At 36.2% G+C, this 20,444-nt stretch overlaps 1 protein-coding gene across 6 annotated transcripts in view; it reads right to left on the bottom strand.

Annotated features, from left to right (window-relative positions):
• Positions 1-20,444, bottom strand: part of YEATS2 (YEATS domain containing 2) — a 79,063-nt gene that overhangs the window by 57,329 nt on the left and 1,290 nt on the right. For all 6 annotated transcript variants that reach the window (XM_074328635.1, XM_074328667.1, XM_019735813.2 and 3 more), the window contains exons 2-5: positions 7,366-7,483; positions 4,731-4,828; positions 4,113-4,205; positions 597-842 (exon numbers count right to left, since the gene is read on the bottom strand). In XM_074328635.1, the coding sequence (XP_074184736.1) occupies positions 597-842; positions 4,113-4,205; positions 4,731-4,828; positions 7,366-7,465 (537 nt within the window). In that variant the 5' untranslated portion in view covers positions 7,466-7,483. The remainder of the gene's footprint in view (positions 1-596; positions 843-4,112; positions 4,206-4,730; positions 4,829-7,365; positions 7,484-20,444) is intronic.

Raw genomic sequence — 20,444 nt, 5'->3', positions numbered from 1 at the left:
GAGTATGTGGAAAGCAAACTAGAAATTTCCTCTATCACAGAACACCTGTATGGGAAAAACCATTGGTCTCCTCTCTATAGCCAAACATTATACCAAGCAGTTCAGAGCAGCTTGAGATGGCAACTCCACAAATCGGCAGGATCAAAGAGCAATAAATGATCTTTCAATTCTATTTACTACTTGTCAAATTTCCTCCAGTTATCAAAGTATCTTAGAATATAGTTTTACAGAGGACAATGCTGCAGAGACAGTGCTCTTGAGAGAATAAACATGACAGAGTGTAAAGATCTTGGACAAGGTCACAGCATTGCCAGCTCCTCAAGGTTTCTTTCATATCTACGTGAATGGCATCTAGCAGTCATGCCATGCACAGGAGCCCTGAATTCTAGAATCAGAAAGACATAGGTTTAATTCTCAATTCTGATAATTGTGGACAAATATAACTTTAACCTCACTGAGACTCATTTTCCCCACTTCTAAAAGGAATATAATTATTTCCCAGGGTTCCTACGAAGGTTCAATGAGGTAACATGTGTATAATCTAATAAATACTGGTTCCCTTCTCCTTTGGTTCCCTCCCATCCATCCAACTATACCCTTCCAGTATTGCGACTTGGTCTCTGTTCCATGTTGTTTGAGAGTCTTTCCTCTATATCCATATTGCTGTTATTGTCTTTGTCAGATAAGAAATCATTGTGTTGAGATAAAGAATCACTTTCAGAATGATTAGCTGATGGTGTTTCTGATCTCTGATTGGCAGGAGAGGATGACCTAGATGGTGATTCCAAAAATTTCTTGATAGCAGGATGATTAAAAACCATTGTATCACACGTCTTTGATCCCTGCAAAAATAAAAGCAATCAAAATAAACTTTTAATCAAATCCACCAAAAGTAGGCAAAATTCTGATCTTTCCAAAACCCTTATCTATTTTAGGATCATGCTTAAAATCCTTCACCCATATAAAAGTCCAAACTCCTTAACGTGGTCTGAACCAACAAAACTAAAGAGGGATAAATAATAATGCAAATGTTCTAACACTAAAAGTTAAAGATGAAAGTCCTCTGAAGGTAAATTAAAAAATAAAGATAAAAATATAGTAACATATGGAAAGTAAAATTTGACTTAAAAAATAAGTTTCACATAAACACATCAACTGCTCTAAATAAAACATTCCAGTAGAAATATAAAGATAAAAAATATATGCATATGTTAAATGGGCATATGTTAAATGATTCCCACGTAGCAGCAAAAAGGAGTCTAGAATGTTTTAAAATGATTAATACTGATATATAAAGTTTGCCCTCAGTCCAGTACTGAAGCCTTGGGTAATTTTTTATATCTTGTTACTTGCATACAATATATAGTGTGTTCTGTTATAATGTGACACACTGTAGTACATTCCTAGGAAGCCCAGCTTTTAAAAATTGTGCTATTAAAATAATTATTTCAGAAAGAGAAAAGAATCCAGAGACTAGTGCTTCAGAGTCAAAGAAACAAAGTTGTTGAATTTCAACAATAAAGGTACCTTGAGAACAGGGGTATCCAAACTTTTTTCAAAGGTTTTCACCAAGGGCCATATGCGGTAAAATACACAAATAGCCGGGCCACTCACTCGAGGTGAAGTACGTATTGCCTCACCTGGTTTATTTATGTAAACTGAATATATTTTTGGAATTTGTTGCGGGCCAATTAACAATGGATCGTGGGCTGCAGTTGGCCCGCGGGCCACAGTTTGAACACCCCTGCTTTAGAGCTATAATGTATTTTGTTTCAGCAAACTAAAAATAATTAAATGACAGATCATAATAGACAAAACTATACCTAAATATCCTTGAAAAAATCCTAATCAAAATATGACAAGCTAAAAATCAGTGCATTTCTAGTCCATCAAATAGTGTAAGTCAGAACTGCTTATAGTAAAAAAAGGAACAAAACATTAAGTGAATGACCAGCTCTTTAAACAAAGTAGCTACAGTCCTGTGTTATGCAGCCATTAGATCATGATCTCCATCTTGTTGAATCGAATAGCAAGCCACATGACAAATGACATCAGAATCTGCCTTGGGTTGAATATTGTCTCCACAAAATTCATGTCCAACACCGAACCTGTGCATGTGACTTTATTTGGAAATAGAGTCTTTGCAGATGTAATCAAGTTAAGATGAAGTCATTTGGATTAGGTTAGGCCCTAATCCAATGACTAGTGGTCTTTTAAGAAGGAAACTTTGACACAGAAAAAGAAAGAAGACACACAGAGGGAAAACATCCATGTGAAGACAGAGGAAACTGGAGTGATGCAGCTACAAACCAAGGAATACCAAGGATTGCCCACAACCACCAGAAGCTAAAAGCCTAGGAAGGATTCTTCCATAGAGACTTCAGAGAGAGCATGACCCAGCCAACACCTTGATTTTGGACTGCTAGCCTCCAGAGTCATGAGATAATAAATTCCTGATGTTTTAAGCCACCACGCCTGTGGTCATTCATAATGGTAACTCGAGAAGAGTAGTTCAGACTCTAATATGTATTATGCAAACTCTTGCAGTAAAAGGAACAACTATCTATCTGAGAGTAAACTCAATATTCCAGATTTCTCTAAGATAACATCAGGAGTGTGACTAATACCCGGCATGCTAAAGCTCCACGGATGACATGAAAGCCTAAACATGACAGGTACCCATTGTCTGTAAAGACCACAGGGAACGATGCAAAGCAGTGTGCCATCACACCTTCCCCCATTCTCACAGAGCCAGTACTGGCCAAGAGAAGAAATACCTAATTCTAATGGGAAAAAAAACCTTAAGAAAAACAAATTTTAAAAAGAACAAAAGTTACACTGAAATTATCAAAACGTCAAACAAGAACTACTTCTGTTCCAGTTTAATCTTATCCCCATCCTTCATAATTGGAGCAATCTAGTGGTATTCACAATAACCAAATGATCACACTTATTATCACTAACAGTAGGACGAGATGATTACGACGTCTCCAGATGTGAAACAACAGGAGGTATATAGCATCACCTATGAAGTATTACCGCCAAAAAGACGTAACCTTAATCTAATCAAATCTTTAGATTTGACTTCCAGTTTACAGAAAAATAGAGGGAATGAAGCAATAACCCAAGGGATAAAATAAATTTAAAACGTAGGACAATTCTATTAATACAAGATAAAGGGCGTGGTCTCTTCAAATAAATCAATATCCTAGGGTAAAAAAGGTGGGAGAACAGTTCTAGATAAAATGAGACTAGACAAACAAAACAGCCAAATATAGCCATGAACCTTGATTAGACCTTCGTTCAAAACAACCAGCTTTAAAAGATATTTTGGGGACAACTGGGAAAATTTGAATATGGATGGGTTACCACATAATAGTGAAGCATTCTCTTAGGTATTGTGACTACATAGAAGAATGGCTTTTAGTAAATACACAATTAAGTATTTAGGGGTCATTTTGCCTGGAACTTATTTTCAAATGTTTTAGAGAAAAATAAAATCAGAAAGCAAATACGGAAAATGTTAAAATTGTTAAATCTATGTGATGCATAAACAGGTGCTTATTTCACCTTTTCTGTGTATTTGAACATTTTCATAAAAGATGGGGGGAAAATCAGGGCTTTTTGAATAGGGTAAATCTACTGAAACTACAAACTGCCATTCATTCGCAGTAAAAGGTAGGAGGAAAATCAATCAATGTATAACTTACTCCAAAGAACCATAATCAAGTGAAGAGGAATAAAGCCAATTAGAATAGGGCCTCACTCAGCTTTGCAAAGCCTAACAACAATGTATATGCAAAGCCTAACAACAATGCTAAATGCAAAAGTAAATGCAAAGCCTAACAATAATGCTAAATATTAGTAGCAGAGGGAATAAATAAAAAGAAAAAAATGTTTTAGAATTACTGACAACATAGAGGTATGATGCAAGGATTATGGTGGAGCACAGCAAGTTTATGTACATTCCCAGGAATATAAATTAGGCTTCTTGAATTCTAAAGATCAATATAAGAAATGTTTCAAAGGCAGGAATTCCACATCAACACTAATTTCCCCTTCACACAACAAATATGGGTGGCCAGAAATGACTGCATATGAGAAAAACTTACCTCAGAAACTTTTAGAAGTCCTGCAGAAGCATAGTAGTTTGCGACAATGCAGGCACGAAGTTTATCCATCATCCTTCTTGCCTCAATAAGTCGCTAAAAACAAATGTTAACTCATTACTTTAAAAAATGGAAATGACAGGAGAGATATATACAAAAATTCATAAAGTAGAAATGCAAATGACCAAAAAAACCTCAACTTCTCTAATAATCAAAAACAAATAAAAATGACCATTTTCCACCTATCACATAGGCAAAAGATTTGAAAGAATGACAAAAACTAAGGTTTGCAAGAGTATATAGGTATAGTAATATGTGTATTTATGTGTATATATACATATTCACTGAGAAATGTCCACAAAGATTTGAGCACAAGAGCAAAGAGGAATTATCTTTTGGGATGAAATTCCAGGTAATTTTTTTCTTTATCTTTTCTTGCAAGTTCATTTAAAGAACAACAACAACAAAAAGCATGTCTTTTTTCCCCAAAACAAGGAAGCTCTTTTTAAAAGAAAAGCAAAGGGCGGAAAAAACCATGATTCTATTTCAATAGATTTTTTTCAAGTCATCCCGTATAGATTTTTTTTCAATCGCTTTTTTTTTAATCTGTCATCATTATACCTGGTCAATGACTTCAATTTCATGTTCCTTATTCTTCATTTCAAGTGCAAATTGTTCCTTGATAATAGTCTCGATCTTCTGCACTGCAGCATCTCGAGCTACACAAAGAACATAAAATAATCCAAGGTCTAATAACCAGTGGCTATCTTGATTTAAGTCAGCAAGCAAAAAAAGAAACTAAAAAACTAATACTGGGGAAAACTGACCTAGTGTGTTTCCTGCTATATGATGCACTGAGCAGACTACATCAGTCTGTGGCATTCCTGCCAAAAAAGCTGAATCTAATCACAGGGACATCAGACAAACCTAAACTGAAGGATATCCTACAAAATAACTGACCTATACGATTCAAACATTAAAGTCAAGAAAGATTGAGAAGATTAAAAGAGACTAAAGAGATATGAAAACTAAATGCACTGTGTGATTCTGGACTGAATCCTGAAGAAGGGGAAGCAGTTACAAAATACAACACTGGGATAACCGGAAAACTTAAATGTGGACCACAGAATAGATAACGCAATGGATAAATGTTAAAAAGTCCTGCTTTTGAGAATTGTACTGTGGCTACATAAGAAAATTTCCTTAGAAACTATACAGAAGTGTTTACATGTGCCTAATTTATTTCCCAATGATTTAGAAAGAATGATGTGGGTAAGTATATACCTCCGTGCGTGTGTGTGTGTGTGTGTGTGTGTATGTGTGCACGCGTGCAAACTTGGAAGGGAGAAAAATAATGAACCAAATGAGATAAATGTAAACAACTGGTGAATTAACCTTGATAAAAGACATACAGGTACTTCTTGCAATTTTTGTGTTTGAAATTAATAAAAATAAAATGACCAAAAAATAAAATGAATCCCATAAAGATTCTGAAAGAAAGATTTGGTGACCTCTGAAAACTCATAGCCCCAAAGGGAAAGAAAGTAAAGAATTAGCTAGATCAGTAACATGAGAGCAGTTCATAAAAAGGCAGGAAGTTCCCTTCTGTAGAGAAGGATGTAGCAAGCAATTCAGCAGTTTCTGATCATAACTACCTGGAATGAGCAAAGAAAGAATTCAAAAGGAAAGAAAATGACTCAGTCGGTGACAGAATTCAGATGATGACTCAAAGTAATATTGAACTGAAGAGTTAAAAATATCAGAATATAACATGTAGCTGGACACGAGAGAATAAAAAAAAAAAAAGACTCAAATGACTGCTTGAAAAACCTGGGATTTTGTAAAATGATCCTGTGTTTGTAAGATGCAAAAAGTCACCACCCATGCTTTGGAGTATATGAAAAATAAAAAAATTTCAACCCTTTGATCACCCATGTCATTTTCTTCCTGTAAAATATGCCATTAGATCGGCAATTTAAAACTAGTAACTGTATAAGCATTTTTGTGGACATGTCTGCCTAGAGGCAAATGACTGATTTTTCTCATATTTGAGGTAAAGAGTATTTGCAGTGGTACTGTATGTATCCTTGTTTATGTAACCCTGCTTGGGCTGAGTATTTGGGACTTAAATTAGATTTAAACTGAAATTACAAAGCTTACTGAAACAATCTTTTTTCCTATTCTTGCTTTTTTTTTTAAGTTATGCCATGTGATGCATTTGAGTAATGGATTGAAGTTTAAGATACTCTCACGTTTATCTGGCTTGTTATTGAAAGGAAACGACATTTCCTCATAAATCAAATTATAACTAAATGGGGAGAAAAGTTGCAGTGAAATGTTTTCATTATTTGGAATTAGAGTTGATAATTTTCGGTCCACAAAGACTTCTGGGGGGTACATGTCACTTGACTGCACTTACAGAGACAGGAATTTTTCTTCACCCGTAAACTCCAGGGGTCCCCATCTTTGTGGAGCTGTAACCCCTTATCTATGACTTTGATGTCTTCCTTACCCAGCTATAAGTATTAACTTATGTAGATTTATTATTTAAATAAACAGTAATGAATTTCAGCAATAATTTGTTTTAAAAACTTAAATTTAGCAACTTTTTAAAGATAGATTACAACATTATGGGACACGTAGTTGATGATTTGCTCTTTCACGAATTATATGATCTCGGACAAGTAACTGAATGCCTCTCAGCCTTAACTACTAGCACCAAGTGCAGGAATAAACTCAATCAATGTTTCCCAAATTTCCATCATTCATATACCACCTTCAAGATACTTACCATATCTGAGAACCAGGTGAAACATCTAATTAAAACAATTAGCATTTAAAAATAATTTTAGCCTTATCCTAAGCAACAGTAGTCACGTAACTACAAATCTCATGAGACCATCATCTTTTCTATATACATTAAAATAATATATAACTATTAATATAAAATAACCCAAATCCATATAATCATCTCACACAATAGTACACGGCAGTACAGATATCGAGACTTTATGATTGTACTTCACATACAATGAGCTAAAACTGACTGCCTGTTTCATTATTATTGATGCTTTCACCTTCTACCTGATTGCCACCATAGTATGTTACTATTAAACAGAGCACTTAGCTAATCCCGCTCACGAACCTCTTGGAATTATACACAGCAGTGAAAATGCACTTATTTTAGCTCCTATAAATCTCCCACAGAGGCATGTGCCAACAAAGAAATAATTTCTTATGGCAGGTGAATTTCTACCTGAATTCTCAATTGCTTTATGCCGCTTGTTTGGAAGAGCTACAGAGACGTCCTCATAATCAGGGTCGGATTCTTTGATTGGTCGCTTGATTCCAGACATGATGACATCCGTTCTTCACTGTGAAGCAATAATAAATTAATTAATAACATCGCTTACTACTAGTACTTATAAATATATGTACTGGGGATTATGACATAATACTGACACTTAAAAATCTGTGTAAATACGTGTATGTTCATATCACTTTTAAAGCCAAAAGCATAACTAATTTCAAAAGTTTACTAAAGAAAATATCATCATCATCTGTTACAAAGCATGGGTTTCCCTTTCAAGAGAAAATCCTTTAACAAGGCAGTACATTGTTCAAACTTAAAAAAGGGCCAGGCTTTCAAAGAAGGGCCATCATAAGGAAAGGAAAAGAAAGGAAAAAAAACCAGACTTTGATGAAAACATGGTAAGGCCACACAGTATCTTGGAATTCACAACCCATCAAGCATATTACAAAATATGAGCAATACAGTTAAGATCTCAATAAATAATTTATTACACAAATCCTCTCTCTGGTACTTGCTCAGTACCTGCTACATAACAGGTCCTCAATAAATATTGTTACTGATCATTTATTATTAATCATAATGAACACAAACCATTCACTTATATTAAACTAACAACTGAGCCATATGGTAAACAAGTCCTAGGTATACAAATTTTTTAATCAAACAATCCAAAAAAATCTTCTAGATACACACTATCCTGATACATTAGCCACTACCCATATGTGACTCTTTAAAGTTAATTAAAATTAACTTTAACATAAAATTTAAAACTTAGTTCTTCTTGTCTTCCTCATTTCAATATTTCACGTTTCAGAACTGGCCACAGTGGCCAGTACCTACTACATCGGACAGCGCAGATATAGAACATTTACACTGCAGAAAGTGCTACCGGACCCACGGCTCCTCTTCCAAACCGTGTCTCACTGAGCACTTATTAATATTTCATGAGTCAGTGAAGGATACGCTGTCCAGACCAGCACTGTGCAAAAGAAATATAATGTGAGCCACAAATTTAATATTTTCTAGCAGCTACATTTTAGTAATAAGTGGGTGACATTAATTTGAATAATATATTTTATTTAATCAATGTACCCCAGATATTATCATTCTAACAATATAATCATTCTAAACAAATTAGCAATAAGATATTTTACATTCTTCTCTTTCCACTGAGTCTTTAAAATCCATTGTGTACTTTACACTTAGAAAACATCTCAATTTGGACTAACTACAGTTCAAAGGATCAATAACCCCCCATGGCTAGTCGCTCCCTTATTGAGCAGCGAGGGTCCACTGATACACAGATAAGAAAACAGGTCCAGGGTGGTGACATGAGTTGCCCCTTAGAGCATTAATCTATGGCACAGAAAAGACAAGAGCTCTGATTTCCAAACCTCTGCTCTACCACTAACGGAGATTAGCTACCTAATCAAAGGCAAAAACACAGTGTGTATTTACTGAGGTAATAAAAAGTTTGAAAATAAAAATAAATAAAATAAAATGTCAACTCAAACATATTTATTTTTCATTCACCATATTTAAAACAGAAATACTAATTTAGAAGTCTCTTGGCTCTTAGTCCAGTTCTTTCACCCATCCCAGAGATAGACTCATTTGATTCAGCTGGAAGACTCATTATGTAATGATATATGTCTATGAAGACCCCAACTAAGAGAACATTTTGCCTGTAACTGTTATCTTGTGTAATACTCCTAAGCTTTAAAATGTTCTAAAAACCCTCAGCATTAATAAACATCCTTAATCAAACCATTTAATGTTTATTTACCATCATTATCTACCTGCTCTAATTTAGAATATAAATGAGTATTTTTGTAGAGGCCCTGAATCCAACTGATTTTCTGTTTTTAAAGCTTATAAAAAGTGAGAATAAGGCCTTATCCTTTTAGTCTGCTACCAGTATTAGACAACCTGAAAAATCTTGGGCAATTACATAAAGCATACGTTCTTGAAACTCAATAAACCTACTTCCTTCTTCCTAATGCAGATAGGAAAAAACCACCTCCTACTCTGATAAACCTGAAATCAGAGGTAGATACATCCCAGCAGATCTCCGAATCAATTTCTGCGTCAAACCATTTCCTTAGGGAGCACCTGTGTTCTCCAGTTTGCCCAGAGTCTTATGGGATTACCTGTAAAGATGAGTGAGTCCAGCATCATCTTCACTCATCCATTCTATGGATTTCACACCCTGCATATTCTCCTCCCACCCCCACCAAGTAATCTCAAGAATGACAGTGGCTCCTCCCCAGAAAATCTGGGGATCCTTGAAGACGGTATTTTACTTTTCCCCTCACTTAAGGGATAAAGTAAAACTTTCTTTTGACTTTTGCTCTAAAACTGGAGGAATAGAGGAAAAGAAGAATTTGGTGCTGGAGGGGTTTGGGTGGGTAAGGAAGAAACAAACCATCAATGGGTGAAATTGTGCTGTGAAGGTAATTCCTATTTCACGCAGCCCTTTAAGCAAGCCTCACCTATCATTTTGGGGCACAGATTTGAGCTTCCGATCAACATGCTTAGGAAGATTTAGGTCCGTACTAAGTATTTTTAAGTAATTCAGGTCTGCTTCAGTCTAGCAAGAACAATACTGAAGTACACACATACCCCATTCAAGTGCATGCTAACTAAGGCTGGAGCACAGTCTGAGGCAATGCTCATCATGATGTAATAAAGAAGTGAGTGGAATGTGCAACGAGTGACCCATGGTAATATCAAGTTGTGGATTCTTCTTGTCTGGCTTTGAGATTTATGAAAAGGAAATGTGAGCAGTTGTTAGATATTGTCAGATTCAACTCTGAAACGAAATGTCCTACTAATCCTCTTTAGGTTTTGAATCAGATGGAACTGAAAAGAATACTGACATAGTACTGCGAACCGTTAAAAAAAATCTGTTACTGTTTATAATTTGTCTATGAGAAAGAATTTTCTCCATACCATGGGACCAAGTCCAAATACAGAAATATATGTAATGCTGATTCTTCCGATTTAAAATTTTTATCTCACTGAAACAGCCTCATTAAAAAAAAACAACACCAAATGCTGTCAATTTAAACTTTAAAAATACACATTTTCCTCCCATGTACAATGTAAGAAAGCAACACTACCCTATATTACACCCATTCAAATAGCATAAACAAGTCTGAGTTTCTGAAAAAAGGTTAAACCCCAAAATGAACAAAACCTTTCAATATTCTTTACTTTGAAATCAATGCAAGAGAAAAATAATTTTTAAAAGAAATTGTGTAATTAAAAACAAAAATTATGTAATATAAAGTGACTAGAAATTCTTAATAAAAGGTCTTAGTTCTCATTTCAGAGAAGATCTAGAACCCTAGAACTCAGTCCTAGAACCCTGTTTTACAGCTACCACGTCTTGGGGGAAGGAGTAAGTACTTGTAACTAAGGTCCTTGAAAAATCTGCTGTGTACTATGTGAGGTCTCTTTTCAACATAACACTCTATGATGCTCATGGCATTTGAATCACATTAGAACTACTGAATTTTGTGCTTTCAGTCAAGACAACTTTTCCCATCTGACTTAAAAGGGGGGGGGGATGGGGAAGGCAACACAATCATTTTCCATCTGCTTCCATAACACACAGATGCTCCTAAAATGTTAATGATTTTATCGTTCTTTGGCCCTATCCTTTCTATATTCATTTCAAACAAAATATTTTCCCCTTTTTAAACAAGACAGCCAGTGTTCCTTTATTCAATATCTGAATGACGGAATCTACAATCTATTCTCCTCTACTAGCCAATGACATTTCAAAAATGTCTATAAAAACCCAAACAGGAGAATGAGTACACAAACTGTGGTATACCCAAAAAAACTCCTAATCCAAGTAACAACAGAATGAATCTCAAAATCATTATGGTAAATAAAAGAAGCCAGACGTCAAAGAGTACATACTAAAGGATTCCACTTACATGAAACTCTAAAACAGACAAATTTATAAATGGTGAAAGAAAAGAGTAGTTGGGGTGCTCGTAGTAGGGACCAATTAGGAAGAGGAATAGGCTCTTTCTGGGGTGATAGAAATATTTTATGTCTTAATGAGGGTGTGGGTTACATGGGGATATGCAATCATGAAACTCATCCATCCAAACACTTAAAATCTGTGTATTTCACTATACCTCAATTTAGAAAAGGACTATAAACATATTTATCTGATCATGTCATCTCCTGCTTGAAATCTTCAATTGCTTCCCAAAACACTTAGAATAAAATCACACTCCTTAACATAATATACCAGATCTTACATGAATGGAGCCCTGCCTCCCTCTCCATCTTTAATCATTAAAATCCAGAAACATTGGTTCTTTTCTGTTCCTCAAATATACTTCAATCTTTCCTTAGGGTTTTTGGACTTAAGGTTCCTTCTGTAGGAATACTCTTCCTCTAGGTTAGCTTTACCAGATCCCAACTCAAATGCCTACAATGTCAGAGAAGGCCTTCCCTGACATAGTACATCCAACATAACTCTCCCCATCTTCCCCCTACAAAGTCCCTGGAAATTCTCAATAAATTATTTGCTGAATAAATAAATGAATAACTAAAATACATGCCAAAATACCCACAGGGAATACTGGACTTCCCGGAAAATAAGACCGGGTCTTATATTAATTTTTGCTCCAAAAGATGCATTAGGGCTTATGTTCAGGGGATGTCTTCCTGAAAAATCACGCTAGGGTTTATTTTCTGGTTAGGTTTTATTTTCGGGGAAACATGGTATAACTACTAGCTTACACTAGCTTTATGGTATTTCCACAATACTGTACTTGTTGTATTGCTGATATTGCTACACTTTCAAAGGCACCATAGCTAAATGTTTAAAATAAAGAGATGTGCAAAGTTATTATATAAACAGACACATGAAAACAAAGATAGCAGGCATAGCAAGACTAATAACAGACAATAATTTAAGGCAAAAAATAATAAAGATGTTACTATTAAAAGACAATCACAAAGATTGTCTTACACACTAAATGACACAAGCGTAGTGTTAAAATATACAAAATATAAAACAAACCAGAAATGTAAGGAGAATTTAAGAAAATCACGATCATACTAGAATTTGAATACATCTCTCTCAGAAATATAAAAGATAAAGAAACACAACAGATACAAATACAGATGATACAGACAATGCAATTAACAAGCCAGATTTAACAGATACATAACTCTGAACCCAGCAGAGAATGTTTGAAACATCTGTAAAAGTGTATTAAAATTACATAATAGTATATATAAAGAAAGTCTCAATTATTTCTAAATGTGGAAATGTTATAGCCATATTCTCTGATCCTAATAAAATTAAATATGAAATTATTAACAAAAACTCACTATGCTATGGAAAATAAGACACTGTTCTAAATAAGTCATGGCTCAAAATTAAAATAACAGACTATTAAAAACTTAACAACGAGGACACATATATGGAGATGTGGCCAAAAGGCATCCTCAGAGAAAAATGACACATCAGTTTCTTCATTTGTGAATACAGATACAAATCCAATCCAGCAGGGTATTAAAAGAATAGTGCATCATAACCAGAAGGTGATTAGATTACTGCCAGTAAGAAAGTACTGGGAAGATCCAGAAGCAAGATAATTTGCACTGTACGTGTGTGGGGACAGAGCCCCAGAAAGTAGTTTACAGGCTCTCAGCCTCATGTGGAAAGGTGGTGGCTCGGCTGTGGCTGATTGGCTGTTGGTTGTGGCCGGTTAGCCGCCGGTATAACTGCTGCGGCTACGGAGGAGAGCCGAGGACTGCCGAGGATTGCCGAAGAGCCGAGCAGAGCCGAGGAGAGCGGAAGAGAGGAGAAGAACAGGGTCGAGAGAGTGGAGGAGAGTCGTCGGTCGGTCGGCGGAAAGGCGGACGGCAGGTCGCGCGTCCAGTGAACCCAGCCTCCAGTAAGACCATAGTGGTATGACTCCCCTACCTATGGCTCCGTGGGTGTTCCTTTTTGGCCTCACCATATCCTGCGTTCTTGCGTGGGGAGCGGGAGCAGAGACCCCGTAGGCCGCCCGCCTGAAAAATGGCGCGGCAAGCAGGCCTCCGTGCACGACAAATGGCGCAGCAAGCAGGGTCTCCCGCACGACAAATGGCACAGCGAGCAGGGTCTCCCGCACGACAAATGGCACAGTGAGCAGGGTCTCCCGCACGACAACGTGTGTAATATTAGACCTTTAGGAACTTATTAATGCAAGCAACTTTCAGTAATCCAAATAAATACAACCCATTTCATGAATTACATTTTGCAAATTAAAAATAGCAACAGTTTTTACCCCAACACCATGAGGGCTTCCCAAAGACTACCCAATGTGCACTCTAAGAATACATATCCATTTTAATATTATACTGAGAAAAATCAGTAGGCATAAAGAAGTCCTACCAAAAGAATCAAAATATATTTCAACATCAATTTAAATTTTTTCCTCTATTTGAAGATTACCCATAGAACTGTCATCTCTTATTGATATAGGTAACTGAAAATATATACAGCTAATATTCTCCCCCAAATTATGCTTGTTTTCCACACTACAAGCAATCTGAACTAATCTATCATAGGAAAGACGCAGATTAAGGGAAATCTAAAAGGAAGAAGAGAAGATTGTTCCAATTTTCGTTAAAGTTGATACTGACAAAAAAAAAAAATCTATCCTAATTATCCTAAGCCAGGTCTTATACACAAAATTGTTTTAATATGCTCTCACTAATTGGCCAACATAATCTGTTTCTTCTACTCATCTGGAATTTTAAGTAAAAATAAGCACAATTTTACACTGGACCAGAATGGTGGGAAGCTGATAGAGTTTGAGCATTAGCATCCAACTGATGTGGGCCATTCAGTTGATGATGTGGGCCTTTCCCAATATGACATGTATAGAGCCGAGCAAAATAAAAAAGCTAGGCAGTTGAACTAAAAAAAATAGTTTCATTACTTATTATCTATTTTCCAGTCAAAACTTCTACTTTCGTATTATGATAAATAAAACTGCTTAAGACCATCGCAATTGTAACAAAGGTCAGCCCCAGGACCCATTTTGGCTAGTACTGTCTCTAATCTTACAAAGTAACAGCATGAAAAAGGGTTGAGGAATAAGAGAGCTATTCTAAATTATCCATGCCACTGCTTCTACTCATCAGTGTAAGAACTGGACAGCGGGCCTCAGGTAAGTTTTACTCTTCCTTTACCCCATTCACTTCGACATACTTTTTCTGGACAAAGTGAATCATAAGGGATGTTTAAGCATTTTGTGGCTGTTCAGGTAAATTCTTAGGTTGACAAAAGGAAAGCCATAGAACCTTCCAGTGACTTCCGTGGCGCTCCTTTCAGACACAGATCATTGGAATTGTCTAAAATGATAGTTCTGATTCATACGACAATCCTGTTGTTTCAGTTGTGAAGTGGTAAAAGCTTTCTAAGAGAAGCAAAAAGGAAACAAAACTTGTCTACACATCCAGGTTGGAGAGGAAAGAAGGGGCTGAACCATTTCAAGACTGTGTCAAAAATTGTTGGACAGTCATTGAGAATATATAAATCGAACCAAATATTGCATCCTGCTAAATAGGGACTTTTCACTGGAGCTTTCAAATCGACAATAAATCAATCCTATGGGGATAAATTGCATACCTTTCTATCTGGAGCTAAGATTCTACAAAGGAAACCAGCACCTTAAAGCCCAAGACATCTTTTAGAAAACTGTGTGTTCTTTAGACCAATACTACCTAATTTAGAAGATCTACATATCTACAAAAACATACCTACTGATGAAAAATTTCTGGAATTCAATAGTGATGGGTGTATAACTTTGTGAATATACTTTAAAAAAAAAAAAATCCCAAAACACTGAAGAAGTGTATTTTATAGCACGTGAGTTAAATCTCAACAAAGACACTATAAAAAATAATAATGATAAATCCAATATATATTAACCTCAAACAGAAATCCATTTACAGATTATCCTACCCCAGGTATGTGTGTACTATGCGTCCACTGGCAGGGCGGCAGGGCAGTCAGGTGGAGAATCAACATTAGGAAGACCAGTTGGGTGGGACGGCACAGAGTTTTAATACTTTTAAATTTAATTTTATTATGAAATATTTCAGGTATTCAAAAAAGTATGAAACGATCAGTGAGGGGAATACAAGGAAGTTCAAAAATATTAGTAATTTCCTGTTTCATAAGGTGGGTGGTGGCTAAATAGAAATTTGTTGCTTTATTATTATTTAAAATATACTTCCTTATATGTGCTCTTTAGTATATATGACATATTTCACAATTTAAAAAAATAAAACTGTAAAGATTTAAAAAGAAATCATGTACGTTCCTACTATGGAGTAAATCAGTTCTATGTGACGTATGCATTCCTAAAAAGCACCACACTGTGTAAAACTCTATACTAAAAACCACAAGGCTTATTGCAAAATTGGAATTTAGAAGTACAACACTCAAAAAAGTTATACCAGTGACATAACAAATGGGAGCCCAATAACTGCAGCAGTTTTACACGTTAAATGGTTAAGAAATACATAAATGCCACAACTATGGCACTTGACCTTGAAAAAGACCTCAGGTTTGCTGTGGAAGTGGGCACTGAGGTTGCAGCTTGAGAGTTACGGTCAAGTGGTAAAGGAGGGTAATCTAAAATCAACACCAGACGTGGAAGGGTGTGGCTCATAACATAGCAGTAAACTGAGGTCGTTGGGGGATGTTTGAGGTGTAGCCTGTGTGCGGCTTGGCTTGTGTATCCCTTCCATGGTTCAGTTCAGCAGGGTACAGTTTCCTGTATCCATATTTTCTTGCAGAAGAAATCACGTGTAAGCAAATGTGAACTTCATATTATACGCAAATAGTTCCCTAATATATCAAATGCGTTGGAACAAGTTTGTGTTTTCCTGTAGCAAAACTGATTGTACCACTGTAAGGCTGTAATGCAACCATTAAAAAGAAATGTGCTGATATGGAAATACCTCTAAAATAAATTGTCAAGTGAAAAAAAACCCAAGGTGCAGAACAGTGTGTATACTTTGATTCCTTCTTTTGTAAACTAGGGGAAAAAGAGACAAAAGAAGTGTTGGTATATACTTAAGTTTTTCTAGAACATAAATAAGAAAAACCAACAATAAATAACTGCCTCTAGGTAGTGGTTCTGCCTTTCTTTTTCTTTTTTCCAATATATGACTTTGATTGCATCTTTAAAATATCACAAAAGAGTCTAAGGAATCACTCGACATCTCGGTGTTTCTGTAGCTGGACAACTTAGATCTTAGTCATCAGCCTGCTGAACTATTCCTTTTTCAGAAACAGATATCATCCAAAATTATTCTGATATCCTTGCTTTTAACTGCTGTGGCTTGTTGAATCAAAGCAGCTGAATTTGATACAAGTTCATCGTTTCCTTCAAGAATTAACTCAGCTTTCTGGGCTTGAGATACTGAACAAGCAACACTTGACCTCATGCGAACCTTGCAGATATATTTTTCACCCAAGAAATTTCGGATTTCAACAGGAGAACCATTCTCCTGAATAACGTTGATGGGGAAGTGAGCGTGCGCAGACCGCATCGTGTTTCGGCAGCCCAATGTAACCCTCGATCGTGTTCTGTATGTGACAGGTAGTGCGAACAGGAGCCAGTTCCTTCCTATGTCCCCACCATTGTCACCGGAGCCTCTTCTTTTCTTTCCAGGGAGACTGAGTTCTACATGGATGTGATCGAAGTGCCTCTGGGGCCCTTCACAGTAACTGTGGTCTCTGCGGAGTGACATCCACGTTTTCTGGGACGTCCAGTCTGACTGCTGAGAATGGTCTGCATCCTCACAGTAGATGCAGCGAAGAGCCTGCCTTTCATTTTTCTTCCTGACTATGATGTTTGATTTTTCTTACCATGTACATGAATTATTTTGAGGAGGGAAATGCCAAAAGGACTAATCCGGGAGACAGATTACAGGTGCCTTTACGTCTCTGTTTTCTTCTTACTTCTCTATATATTCCAAGAACACAATTACGGAGAGTGTGGAATAACTGGAACTCTCATGCACTACTGGTTAGAACGTAAAATGGGATAATCATTTTAGGAAACAGTTTGGCAGTTTTTTTTAAGACCTTAGACATACCCTATCATATGACCTAGTCATTCCAACCCTAGGTATTTACCCAAGAGAAATGGGTAAACAATATTCTATTGTATGGATATATCACAATTTATCTACTCACCTATTAATGGACATTTAGGTTGCTTACAAAAGCATATGTCTATACAAAACTTGTACATAAATGTTCACAAACAGGCAAATCCACAGACACAAAAAGTAGTTGCCGGGCTGAGGGGAGGGAGGCAGCAACTGAGACTGATGACTGCTAATAGATATGGGGTTTCTTTCTAGGGTGATGGAAAAGTTGCAGAATTAGACAGTAATGATGGCTGCACAACCTGTGAATATACTAAAAACCACCAAATTATGCACGATAAAATGGTGAATTCTACATTATATTAATTGTATCTCAATAAAAGTATATGTATACTCTAAAATAAACTAACTTTTCCAAATAGATAAAAATCACCAATGTCTCCATAACTCTGGCTCACTCTTCAGATAAACAGAATAAACAATCCTTGCCTAGGAAAACTAGTTCTACTTCTCCTTGTCTGCAGTCATCAAAGTTCACATGCCTGAACACCTCATGTTTACCTTCCAATGGGTTCATATTTCACCTCTACTTTCTCTCCACTTAGTAAAATGCTCTTCATCCTTAAAGAATCAAATTAAATTCCAACTCATCCATCAAGTGCACTCCAGCCTTCAAAAACTTTTTTTCTAACCCCCACAGAACTGATGATACAGAAACAATCTGCTTCACAAGTCTTGTCTTCTATGAGGAAAAAGTGCATCAACCCTCACCCTCCATTTGGCAGCTGTGTAGAAAACAGAATGAAAGGGGGCAGGTTTAAGGCAGGGAGATGGGGACAATTTAAGGAAATGACACTGAAGACTCAAATAAAAATCTATGGTCGAATGAGATCAAGTATTTCTGAGAATCTACACGTATCCTACGGAAATACTCTCGAGGCAGGGTGATGGCCACACATGTGGGCTGTATTCACAGATCTACAACTTAAGTGTTAGTTCTCCTCTTCCTATACATTTTATAATAAGAAACTGGAAACAGTCCATAGCAAATTATAGTGCATCCACTGCATACGAAGGCATTTTAGTATGTGAGGACATGATCTTGCATGTGGAGAAAACCCTAAATATTCCACACAAAAATTGTTAGAACTAATAAGTGAATTCAGCAAAGTAGCAGAATACAAAGTCAAATGACCAATATCAAAAGGAAATCACAGAAATAATTTCATTTATAATAGCATCAAAAAGAATGAAATACTTAGGGATTAACTTAACCAAGGAGGTAAAAGATTCGTACAATGAAAACTACTAAACACTGCTGAAGGAAATTAAAGACATAAATAAATGGAAACACAACTCATGTTCATGGATTAGAAAATTTAATATTGTTAAAATGTCAGTACTACCCAAAGCCATCCACTGCTTCAGTACAATCCCTATCAAAATCCCAATGACATTTTCTGCAGAAATAGGAAACCTATGCTAAAATTCATATAGAACGGTGGCTGCCAGGGGCTGGGGGGGAAAGAAGGGAATAGGGAATTATTGTTTAATGGGTGTAGAGTTTAGTTTAACATGATGAAAAATGTTATAGAGATGAATGGTGGTGATGGTTGCACAATGTTATGAATGTATTCAATACACTTAAAAATGATTAAGGTGGTAAATTTCATGTCATGTGTATTTCACCACAATTTTAAAAAAGGTATACATAAGAGTTAAATGATAAGTACATTTTTTTCCATTATCGATCACGTCCTTCCTGATGGAGCATACGTAATAAGTACATTTATTCGGGGGTGGGGGTAGGTGACATAAGGGGGGAAATTCTGCAAACACTATGTCAAGCTACATATTTTTAAAATCTAAAGAGCTCTTAACAATAAATTAGAAAATGACCAACAAATAAAAAGATGCAGAGGACAGGAACAGAAATTCACAAATGGCCGATAAATGTGGAAAAATCTTCAACCATATTAGTAATCCAGGAATGGAAAAATTAAACAAGACACCATTTTTTATCTATCAAATTTAGTTTGGGGGCAGATGAAATAAGGTGTCTTGAAGGCACTCTTTTTTCTAATTCACACTCACTGTCTTCATTTCCTCAATCCCATTCAATTATTCCAATGTGGTTTCCACCTTAGACCTCTGGATAGTAAGTACTACCAATGACCAAAACCAGTAACCTCCATTTCAAATCCAATTGAGCATCTTACTAAACATCTTAGAAACACTGATAAGAGGACCAACTCTCCATCTTCCAGACACTTACCTCTCTTGGCTTCCATGACACCAGTCTCCTGCTTTTCCCCCTAACTCACTCTTTCTTTCTGCCCTGTGCTCAATCTTCCTCTACCAGACCTCAAAGTATTGGAGTGCCTGAGACTTGATTTTCACTTATTTATACTCTTCCCCTGTGTGGTATCATATCATCTCATAAATGGGAATATCATCCATATAACTGAGTACGTACTCCCAAATTTTTATCTCCAGCTCTAGTCTCTCTTCTGTGAGTTCCAAACCTGTATATCCAACTGCCTCGTCAACATAACAATTTCAAAACTAATATGTGTCTCAAATTTAATACGTCCAAAACAAAACTAATGATTTTTCCCACCTTGAAGTTCTCTCTTCCATTCTTCTCAGTAAATGGCATCGTCTACTCACAGTTGCTCAAAAACAAATACTGAAAAGCAAAGACTTCTTCCTTTCCCTAACCAATCCATTTCCAAGTCTTATTCATTCTTCCTCAAAAATGTTTTTTTAATCTTTCCACTGCCATGGACCTAGTTCAAGATACTGCAAACAGCATCCTAACTGGTCTCCTAGTTTCCACTTTTGCCCTCTTCTGTCAGATTATGCTC

This window comes from Rhinolophus sinicus, linkage group LG01 (genome assembly GCF_036562045.2).
Source record: "Rhinolophus sinicus isolate RSC01 linkage group LG01, ASM3656204v1, whole genome shotgun sequence".
In the NCBI taxonomy this organism is placed as follows: domain Eukaryota; kingdom Metazoa; phylum Chordata; class Mammalia; order Chiroptera; family Rhinolophidae; genus Rhinolophus; species Rhinolophus sinicus.
This window is presented reverse-complemented; position numbering and strand designations above follow the sequence as displayed.